The sequence below is a fragment of the Papaver somniferum genome, chromosome 5, assembly GCF_003573695.1.
Source record: "Papaver somniferum cultivar HN1 chromosome 5, ASM357369v1, whole genome shotgun sequence".
In the NCBI taxonomy this organism is placed as follows: Eukaryota; Viridiplantae; Streptophyta; class Magnoliopsida; order Ranunculales; family Papaveraceae; genus Papaver; species Papaver somniferum.
In genome coordinates this window covers 131,956,568-131,967,531 of record NC_039362.1, presented here as the reverse complement: position 1 = coordinate 131,967,531, position 10,964 = coordinate 131,956,568, and the positions used below count along the sequence as shown (strand labels likewise).

Here is a 10,964-nt window from a genome sequence, read left to right as displayed (position 1 = left end):
AAAACACTCTCACTTTGTGAAAACCGAAAAACAATAAATATCACCAGAAAACTGCAACGACTTGCAATCTGAGAGTTCCGAACGATGATGATGATGAAGAGATCTAAATCAATCATCTCCGTTCTACTACTTCTTCAATTTCTGGCAATTGCATCTGGGTAATAATAATTTCATCAAGTTTAAATTTATTCGAGTTTAAAAGGTATGTCAGCTAAGATCTGTTAGGGTTTTGATTTATTTTTTTAATGAATTTGTAGGAATGGCGAAGGATACACTATTGTTGGTCGAGTCAAAGTTGAAGGTAGTAATTTATACGCTAGCCTTTTCTAATACTTTTTTGCTCATGATTTTTAGATCTCTATTGGATAATTAGTTTTTCTTTTTTTCTTTTAAGTAATTCAGTGATTTGTGCATTAGGGTATTAAGATGCAGAGTTAGTGCAGCAATGCGCAATTAGTTAAAAGTCATAATGATGGATGGTTCATTTAATGTGCCTATGCACTGAATTAGGAGATGAGATAGGATTTGTATTCAGTTCTCTAGTGGGAGGTTTTTGTTGCTTTTGTTTTGGTCGGAACTTATGTATAGTTACGAAGATGATGATGTTGGATGCTATATGTCACTAGAATGCTGCTGTTTTGAAGAATTTACAGAATTAGAGATCATATAGTTCCCATGAAGTGAAGACATGAGTTTTCTTAATCTATTTTTATATGTCTCAGTGCTTTTAACATTATATTTGCCAATTTCAAACAGCACATCTGTGTACAGGCCACCGGGTATTCTATGGTTAAACTAGGCTGAAATATGTAGGCCACAGCAGATGACAACTTCAACTTAACAATAGCAAACTATGCTTAAATATGTAGACTGTCTCTTTCACTAGTCGGAACGTTTTATGTAGTCAATTCTATGGTTAAGGGTACTGACTATATTTCTACCGAGTATTAAGCTTAAAGTGAGCTGATGTGCTTCAAGAGATATCCTTCAACCCTCATAATAATAATAATGAATGGGATACAGCCAGGCATTTAGTTTTCTGAGTGTCAACTTCTTCTTTTGTGCTGCTACAGGGAGATTCTGTATTTGATATTCATGTTAATGAAAATGTCACTACAGATCATCCTCAAGATGTTTGTTAGGTTAGGATATGGACACTTAGGTTGCTTTCAAAACGATACACTTCACAGATGAGTTCTTAAGAGTTTGGTCACATTTTTGTGTTTCTGTTAAGTGTCTTATTGTGCAAGATCTTAGGAATTGATTGGTTAAGGAAGAAAAGAAGTTTGGTAACTGTAATGCATCATAATAGAGATCGAGGAGATAACCAATGCAAATGTGGAATTTTTTAAATCGATGTTTTTGAGGATTATCGTAGCCAAACAACTTCTGCACCATGTATTTCTATTCCGCAATTTGGCCCTGAAATAATGATCCAATTATCTTTTTCATAGCATTCACGCTCTACTAAATGATTATGTAATTGGTGATAATCTTCAATCTTAAACTGATAAATGTTACTTGAAGTTGGCCTACTGGTTCTTCTTGGTTTACTGATGTTTTTATATGACAGGTATGGGAGCAAAAGGCTATGGTATTCTTGGGAAATTATCAAATGCCAAAGTCCTTCTTAATGGTGGCCAGAGGACTTCTTTTCTTAGGCCTGATGGTTATTTTTCGTTGTATCCTATCATCTTTACACCCGCATGATTACATTAAATCAATACTTTTGGGACTGCAATACCGTTTGAATTCCATTCGTAGGAAAGTCTCTTTTCTTTCAAAATAGTTTTAGTATTAAACTTTTCTCATCAGAATTATACATTGACACGTATGTGGTGCTCATTCATGATGTATCACCCACTTTGGTGAACGTGAATCAGAGATAAATGGTATATTACCCACTAATTTAACCAAGCAAAATCGGGTATTCGCCGATGCGATAATATATCTAAAAAGAATATGTACAGTTTGTCAACTCTTGAAGTATTTCTTAACCAGTTACACTTATAGCCACAACGTTCCAGCTGGAACCCATCTAATTGAAGTTGCGTCTGTTGGTTTTTTCTTTTCACCGGTAAGGCTTATCTTGTCAAGCTTCTGTTACATTAATTTCAAATTCTTATTGCATGATGGTATCTCTTATGACCCCTCTTTTACTCATCAGGTACGTGTAGATGTCAGTGCTAGAAACCCTGGGAAGGTTCAGGCAGCATTGACAGAAACCAGAAGGGGTCTGACTGAGTTGGTTTTAGAGCCTTTAAAAGAGGAACATTACTATGAGGTAGGTCAAATCTTAGTTCATCAACTCTTCCATTTGTTTTGTTTTTTGTATTTGCATCAGTACTGTGCAAAACCCTTATTTGTATTAACTCCCTGCTTCTTCTTTGCTACAGATAAGGGAACCCTTTAATGTTATGTCTCTTCTAAAGAGCCCTATGGGTCTGATGATGGGATTCATGGTGGTTGTCGTATTTCTCATGCCCAAATTGATGGAGAACATGGGTAAGTTTAACAGACACTTAGTTTTGATATCTCTCTCATGTGCACGCTCCTATTTTCCTTTGGATGTGCAATCTGCCTTGGTGTTGGTAGGAGGCCCATGGTAGACTCTGCTAGTCTAGGCCAGAAGTTGCCATCCCTTTCTGTTGACTTGTGTCCTATAGCCACGCGTTAGCCAAATTTTGTAATTTTGTCTTGGTCCAAGAACATGCATTGGGTAGAAATCAAACCGCTACTGCTATCTTGTTCTTGCAGAATTGGGACCATCCTTCAACAGTTTCATGGCCTGACCTTTGAGTGCCAGAAACATATGATTGTTATTTTATTTAGTTCAACTTCCATTTTCTGGATTCTCAGTCAAAGATCCACTATATTATATGGTTTAGTTAATCTTGAGTAGACCTATTCTGCATTAGAATCAAGCACTCGACTGCAGCTTTCTAGCTGGGTCTGTGATAAAGGGCAGATGTAATTCTGATCTGTAATTTTTCATGCAGTACAGCGAGTGCTACTATTAAACGGACCTAATATGTTTGTTACTTTTTATTGTCATTTTCCAGATCCTGAAGAATTGAGGAGAGCTCAAGAATCAGTGGGAAACAACCCTTCTTTGTCAAGCTTGTTACCAAGAAGTGGTTGAGATCTCTGGACTGACCCTTGTCGCAATCGACCAGAAAAACATTGATTTTTTGAGCATTTTTAGTTTCACCCATTTTTTATCGTGTATGCAGCTAGGTCTCATTTAGCCCTGCTTGTGGCAGTGCTGGGGTGGGTGGGGAGGTTAAGAGTTATTACTTAATCTAATTTGTATGTAACTTTTTTTTTTTTTTTTGGACAACACCACTGTAGTAATTTGCTGAAGTAAGAAAAAGATTCATTGCAATGCATCCCAAACACTACACCAAGAAAGATTCATTGCAATTCATTGTATGTAACCTTTTCTTTTTTTCTGTGGAGTTATGAAATAGCCAATGATCCATAAACCCTACTTTAACTGTGTTCTCCACAGCAAACAATAATTCATTCCATAGATCTATAGGCCCAGGCAGACACCAATGAATAGCACAATCAGTATGACTCTAAGATACTGATGGTACCAATTGGTCCCTGGATGTCCATCAGGTCTCACTAACATGGCCTAGTTATATCTAAAATCTCAATCTCTTTCCTTATGTTCTCTTAATCTTCTAAAATTCTTTCACTGGAGACTGAGAGTTCCTTGGTTCCCATTTGAAAATCATAATCAACTTGTTCTATAACATTTCCCTCCTTCATTCCAAGTCCCATACTCTAAATGTGAAGGCGAAAATGCTCGGGTCAAAGTAAATTACGCCTTGCTCTCCTTACAAGCATTGAAGTATTCAAGTGTTTACCCATGGCTTTACCAAAATCTATAATATGAACTTTACCCTTGCCGTTTCGGAGAGCAATTTATCGAGCTTATCAGCTCAGTCCTCTTTGCGATCTGCTACTCTTTTGAAGATGCATTATCTCATCAGCTAGTGTGCTTCGAGAGGGCGCATATGGAATAGGGCAGGTTGAAAAAGACAACATGCCTCCATAAAATCTGCTTAAGTTGTTAGCAGCATGACCTTTGATTGGACTTGGAATTTTAGTACTGCAAAATTTTAAGCCTGCACGCCTATTATTTTTCGGGGCAATTCCTGTGATATTTAGAAACTGCAGAGAAAAAATGGGTAAAGCTAAGAGAAGGTTGCGTATCTCGACCGCGCCGTGTCTCAGTACTGTCAGTACCCCCAAATGGGCTAACACACTGCGACATGAAAGCGACTGAAGCTACAAATAAGCTTGTAATAATCACATCCTGCAATTGTGGTTGCTTTCATGCAAATAACTAATCAATGTGAATAGAACCAAAAACTTGTTTAGGCATATTAGCAATTGCAATGTCTATTCAGTCTTAAGGATAGATCAATAATACAAAAGAGAGCAGATAAACAACAGTCGGATGAAAATCACTAGTCCGAACAGAAAACTGATGTAGGACAAAACAAACTAAGAGAAAACATAATAAGTACATCTGCTTCTTCCAGTAGTCAGCCATCCTGCTGCTAGGGTATTAGCGAAACGGTGTCTGTCATCAGCACAATCAGACTCACTAGTTTCAGCTTCTTTTGGAATGAAGGTTTTCAAAGAAATGATGTTCTTCACTTGAGCGTGCAGCTGATAATCCATGGATGGGCAATGAATATTATCATCATCACCAATACGACGCTCTAGATCTTCGTTCATCTTAGTTTGAAAAACAATAGGATTGGAGCGGGAGCATTCCACCACCTTGAGATGTTTCTCTTGCAAATCGTAGAATATAAGACGTTCCCCATTAAACCAATATAGTAATACCTGATCGGCGAAAGTCAGTATACGTGTAGGAGGCGTAGCAGCAGAAGTGTCAAAGTAGCAACAGAGGGGATGCGCTGGTAGTAAACCTTCCTGATCCATAATCTGAACATCGAAAGCTTCCCCCCTGATCCATACTTGCTTGTCCTTGTCCTTCAATATATACATCTGAACCTTGTAACAACAACAACAAGCACCGGTCTGATAACTGCAACGATCATTGTTGTATCTTGTTGTTATCCTCTCAGAATGTGCAGTACAAAGGTGTCCTTTAAACTCCAGCAGATGATCATCTGCTAAATACCGACGCTCAGTTGTCGCTGTTGTCAGAGTACATTCAGTAGGGAGTCGAATGAAGTGCATCTTCTCGTTGTGGAGGTCGAATGAGAGCAGCATTTTAATGCCATTATTCGTCGTCCTCCAGAAAAGATCACCCCCGCATAAGGTGGCTTGTCTACATAACGTCCTTGAAACCCTAACGACCGTTCTACTTGGAAAAGGAGAAAACCCCGGTGGTGGTGAGATATTAAAAGTACTAGTAACTATCTTTCTCCATGACATAGTTCCCAATGTAATAACCATGCAAACAAACTCGTTATTGGCTTCCGAATAGAAAATCATTACAGCCTTGTACACTAGTGATAATGAATCAAAACCAAAACCATGACACAAGTAGATGTATTCCCTAGGACGTAAATAAGGGATGATAAGTGTTTCACCCCTGATCGGGTTAACGACAACTACTGCATTACGAGTATCATTAAGTGCACCGACTTCTTTCATACAAAGAATACCATTACAAAAACCTACTATTTCATATATATTTTTGGTATCTAGAGCAAAGAGATATCTAATATCCGTTGCCTTTTCTCGTCCTAATAAACTGAAAGTGTTAGCATACCTCTTACCGCCTCTGAATGCATTAAGTACATTAAAGACTAGAGATACTTTACTTTTGTTTCGAGTATAGTGAATCACAGAAACTCTTGAATCATGAAGGATCGAATTGTACCAGGACTTACTGACGCAACAGCATACTGCCAGAGTCCGAGCTGATAATCTCGTCAGAATACTTTCAATTATCAATTCCTCTGGAAGATTTTCACATATCCATTCCTTGTCGTGCTCCTCCTCCTCCTCTTTGATTAATTATTTTCAAAATTGCTCTTTTTCTTCCAGTAATGCATGCACCGAAGGAATTCAAAAAAGGGTGAAGCATGCTGCTTCTACAACTTGTTTCTGCCACTACAAGATGATAATTACATCATCCATGACGTCACCCTATGACCAAATCATAATTTGACCAAACAGTAATATATATTTTGAAAATGGACCAAACAGACAGTTGACTCAGTCAACTGGACCATATATTATTTCTAGGTACTATATATTGCTATTTCCTACTATTAATTAATGGAGTTTCTACTGTGCAAGATCCAAACTGAAAATTTGAACTGAAAGTTCATTGTTTTCTAAAATGAACTGTCCCAAGTAGGTCTCGGTGAAGCATAATAACACCGTTCTAGCCTGGAACTTTCGGGCAGACAGACCAGAAGAACCTACAAAAGTATGGACCCTTACAGAAAAAAGCATCATTGTGTATAACTGATTGAAGCTTAGTGTTTGGTGAGCATATAGAGGAGATATGAGGAAAGCAAACATTATGAACTGTTATGATTTTAGGAAATGGCGAACTAATACATTAATGAACATATATATTAATACGCCTGAAGCAAATATATTACAAGTCTTCGAGAAGATTCAAGTCATGACGTACAAGCAGAACTGTCATATAACTCAACAACTAAAAGTTATGTATCTCAACCATGCACAGTATCACAGTACCCCAACACGTTGAGATCATCCAAATAACCAATCAAACTAAACCCTGAAAGTTAGCTTGAATAACTGAAACATTAATATGGACAAAACAAATTAACAAAATGCATAAAAAGTGTATTTTTTTCTTCCCGTAGTCGGCCATCCTGCTGCTAGGTTGTTATTGTGAAGGTGCATCAGATCATCAGCACAATCAGACTCACTAGTCGTCGCTTCTTTAGGAATGAAGGTTTTCAGAGAAACCATGTTCTCCACTTGAGCGTGCAGCTGATAATCCATGGAGGATGGGCAATAAATATTATCGTCAGCACCAATACAACGCTTAGGATAGCAGCGGGAACATTCCACCACCTTCAGATGTTTTTCTCGCACATGATAGAATACAAGACGTTCACCATTAAACCAATACAATAACACTTGATCGGAGAACGTCAATATACGTGTACGAGGCGTAGAAGTAGTAGAAGTGTCAAAGTAGCAACAGAGGGGAGTTGGTACTAAATCTTTCTGACCCATAATCTGATCCTGATCCGTAATCCGAACATCAAAAGTTTCCTCCCTGGTCCATACTTGTTTGTCCTTGTCCTTCAATATATACATATCAACCTTGTAATAACCACAATAATAACAAACACCGGTCTGACAATTACAACGATGGCCGCAATGATTATTGTTGGATCTTGTTGTTATTCTCCCAGAACGTGCAATACAAGGGTATCCTTTAAACTCCACAAGCTGATCAACTACTGAACACTGACGCTCATATGCCGCCGTTGTCGGAGTACATTCAGTCGGGAGTCGAATGAAGCGAATCTTCTCGCTGTGGAGGTCGAACGAGAGCAACATCTCAATATAATTACTATTACTTAACTTTATTCTTCGTCCTCCAAAAAAGATCATTCCTACATGAAGTGGCTTGTCGACATAGAGTTTTGGAAACTCTAGTGATCATTCCCGGTGGTGGTGACAAATCGAAAGTACTAGTAACTATCTTTCTCCATGACATAGTTCCCAATGTAATGACCATGCAAAGAAACTCGTTGTTGGCGTCTGATGCAAAAATAATTACAGCCTTGTATACTTGTGATTATATATCAAAACCAAAACCATGACACAAGAATCTGTATCCCCTAGTAGGACGTAAATAAGAGAGGCAAAGTGATTCACCCCTATTCGGGTTAAGGATAGTTATTGAACCATGAGTACCACCTACTATCTGCATACAAGCTAAGCCATTGCAAAAACCTACTAGTTCAAAGTTCCCATGCATACTCGGAGCTGAGAAACATCTAATATCCATGCCCTTTCCTCGTCCTAATAAACTGAAAAAGTAGGCCCTTTCTTTGTCGTCTCTCGTTGCATTAAGTAGATTAAAGACTAGAGATACTTTGTTTTTGTTTTGTGTATAGTGAACCACAGAAAATCTTGAATCATTAAGGACTGCATTGTACCATGACTTACTGACGCAACAGCATACCGCTAGAGTCCGGGCTGGTAATCTCGTCAGAATACATTCCTTGTCGTTCTGCTCCTTCTTTTCTTCTCTTTGATTAATTATTTTCGAAACTGCTCTTTTTTTGTCTTCCAGTAATGCATGCACTGAAGAAATTCAAAAAGGGGTGAGGCATGCTGCTTCAACAAATTACTTCCTTTTTTTTTTTTTTTCTTTTCAGAGTTGCTTTCTTCAACAAGATTTTTTTTCTCTCAAAAGTTACTCTTTGAACGATGATGTTTGGTTTGCTAAGTATCATGGAGATGGAGTGTATTTTATTTATATATGAAAAAGGAGGTAACTAATAAAAAGGTTGAATCCGCAGTTGTAGAGGAATTCGGAAACCTGAATTAGGAAAGTCCTATACTGCAACATTTTTTGGAGACTGTGGGTTTCAACCACAACAACTACAATTGCCAAGGGAGTTGTGGAGCCTACTGCAGTTTTGAATTATGGCGATGGTAACAAGCTTTGGGTTTAACAATAGTGAATGGAGGTGTTTCACCTACAACTGCCAGAGGATCGGAGCGGTGGAGTCTACTACTCTTGTAAGAGTGATAAAGGTGATAAGCTGGAGATATCCAAGAGCATCAGGAACCCTTTCACAATACTTTCAAATTTTCCTTACAAACGTCACAAGCGTTGCGGGTACGGGTGGTCTAGTTCATCTTAATAAGCACCATGCGTAAAAAAAATCACAAGAGGAACAGATGCACGAACATCTTAAGTAAATGTGTCATAAACAAAAAGTACAGTACATGCATCATCTAAGAACGCCATCAGCTATATAAACTACGGAAACATTAAGTACGAACAAACAATGCTCACAATTTAACGATAAGCTGGGAACTGGAAAACTGAACCTAGGCAGAGGTAAGGGAACTTCTGCCAAAAAGAAGAAATAGGTGCAGGATGTGTTTATCATTCTGGTGTAACTTGCTTTAACTTTGTTTTTGATGGTCTGTAAGGCACTTGGTCACCTGGTTGTTTTGTTCTGGCTAGTTTTTAGGCCTTTGTGCACATAGTCTGCCTCTTCTTCTGTACCTTAATAAAATTTTAACCTTTCTCTTTCAAAAAAAAATTAAAAAAAAATAAAATGGAAAGAATCTTTTTTTGCATAACTTCAAGTTAAAAGCAAAGAACAGCTTAAGTGAGACGTGAAAGCGTCGGAGGCTACTAATAAGTTTGTAAATAATCACATTCCATGTATATATTTTGTAAATTGTCGAGAATATGAGCAATTGCAATGTCTATTTAGTCGTAATGCATGGATACTCAAGAAATAAAATAACTCAAATAAAAACTAGTAGTCTGAATAAAAAACTGAAATAGGAAAACACAAAACTAAGAGAAAACATAATAAGCTCTTCCCGTCATTAGCCATCCTGCTGCTAGCTTGTTATCTAAATGGTGCCTCTCATCACCACCATTGGAATATTCACTAGTTTTAGCTCCTCCAAGAATGAAGGTTTTCAGAGACATCATGTTCTCCACTTGAGCGTGCAGCAGATAATCCATGGGGAAAATTTGTTGGTTGGTCCTAGGCCCAATAAGTTAGTTATACTAGGATCCAACCGGATTTTAGACTTATCACTAGGTCCATAATTATTTGAAACAAGTAAAATGACCACATTACCCTAGAGCTAAACACGTGTGAAGAATGCAACACATTCTTACGGTTTTGTTTCCCGTACTAAAACCGCTGAAACGGTCAGAAGAACATATCTGCAACACTGTTTATACCAAATCGGGATTTTATTTTATCTGGAGGTCCAAATTTAATTAAAACATGGAAATGACCACAAATTTGAGTACATATCTGCTACACTGTTTACAAATCTGAGTACATATCTATTACACTGTTTACAAATTTGAGTATATATCTGCTACACTGATTACAAATTTGAGTACATATGTGCGACACTTCTTACAAAATTTTGAATACATATCTGCTACACCACTTACAAATCTGAGTATATATCTGCAGCACTGGTTACATATAGAGTACATATCCATTTGACATATGAACCTGTAAATGTGAGCAGAATATAACAATATTAAAACACAGCAACAAAGCTACCATCTGTTTCAGTATTTCACATACGTACTCATGGATCAAACAAAAAAAAAGTGGCAAAACTATGAATAAAACAGAATCAAAAGAAGTTTCTATCACTACGTCATATATATACATATTGCAGATTCATAAACTAAAAACTCAATTACATGTCAAGAAATGATGAATCCATGAATATAACCAAATCAAAAATCAAAGCACATATTTCAGTATTTCACATACGTACTCATGGATCAAACCAAAAAAAGTGACAAAACTCTGAATAAAACAGAATCAGAAGAAGTTTATATCAGTTTGACATATACGTACTGCGGATTCATCAACTAAAGGCCGAACTGCATGTCAAAAAAGTGGCCAAAACTCAATTGCATACAAGAATAGGTGACGGATATATAAAAAATAAGAGGATCGAAACAGATACTACAGTATTTCGTATATGTACTGACGGATAAGACTAAAAAAGGAGCAAAAACACAACCAAATAGCACTTCCTATCAGTATGCAATAAATGTACTGAAGATTCATGAATTACAAATCAACTGGATGACAAGAATAGGTAACAGATCTATGAAAAATAAGAGGATCGAAACAGATATTACAGTATTTCGTATATGTACTGATGGATAAGACAAAAAAAAGGTGACAAAACTTCAGTATTATACATACATACTCATGGATCGAACCAAAAAAATT

At 37.2% G+C, this 10,964-nt stretch overlaps 1 protein-coding gene across 1 annotated transcript; it reads left to right on the top strand.

The window, feature by feature from the left end:
* Window positions 1-6: 6 nt before the first annotated feature.
* Window positions 7-3,404, top strand: LOC113282743 (ER membrane protein complex subunit 7 homolog). The gene is made up of 7 exons (XM_026531807.1): window positions 7-158; window positions 258-301; window positions 1,574-1,682; window positions 2,014-2,077; window positions 2,168-2,284; window positions 2,397-2,505; window positions 3,063-3,404. Exons 1-7 carry the CDS (start codon window positions 85-87, stop codon window positions 3,140-3,142), a joined length of 597 nt encoding a protein of 198 aa, XP_026387592.1. The 5' UTR covers window positions 7-84; the 3' UTR covers window positions 3,143-3,404.
* The last annotated feature ends 7,560 nt before the right edge of the window (window positions 3,405-10,964 follow it).

Bases quoted from the DNA above. Each gene is read 5' to 3' on its own strand.
- LOC113282743 (XM_026531807.1), top strand. From the start codon at position 85: ATGATGATGATGAAGAGATCTAAATCAATCATCTCCGTTCTACTACTT. The intron at 1,683-2,013 runs GTATCCTATCAT...TTACACTTATAG, and splicing joins CCTGATGGTTATTTTTCGTT to CCACAACGTTCCAGCTGGAA. The intron at 2,506-3,062 runs GTAAGTTTAACA...GTCATTTTCCAG, and splicing joins CAAATTGATGGAGAACATGG to ATCCTGAAGAATTGAGGAGA.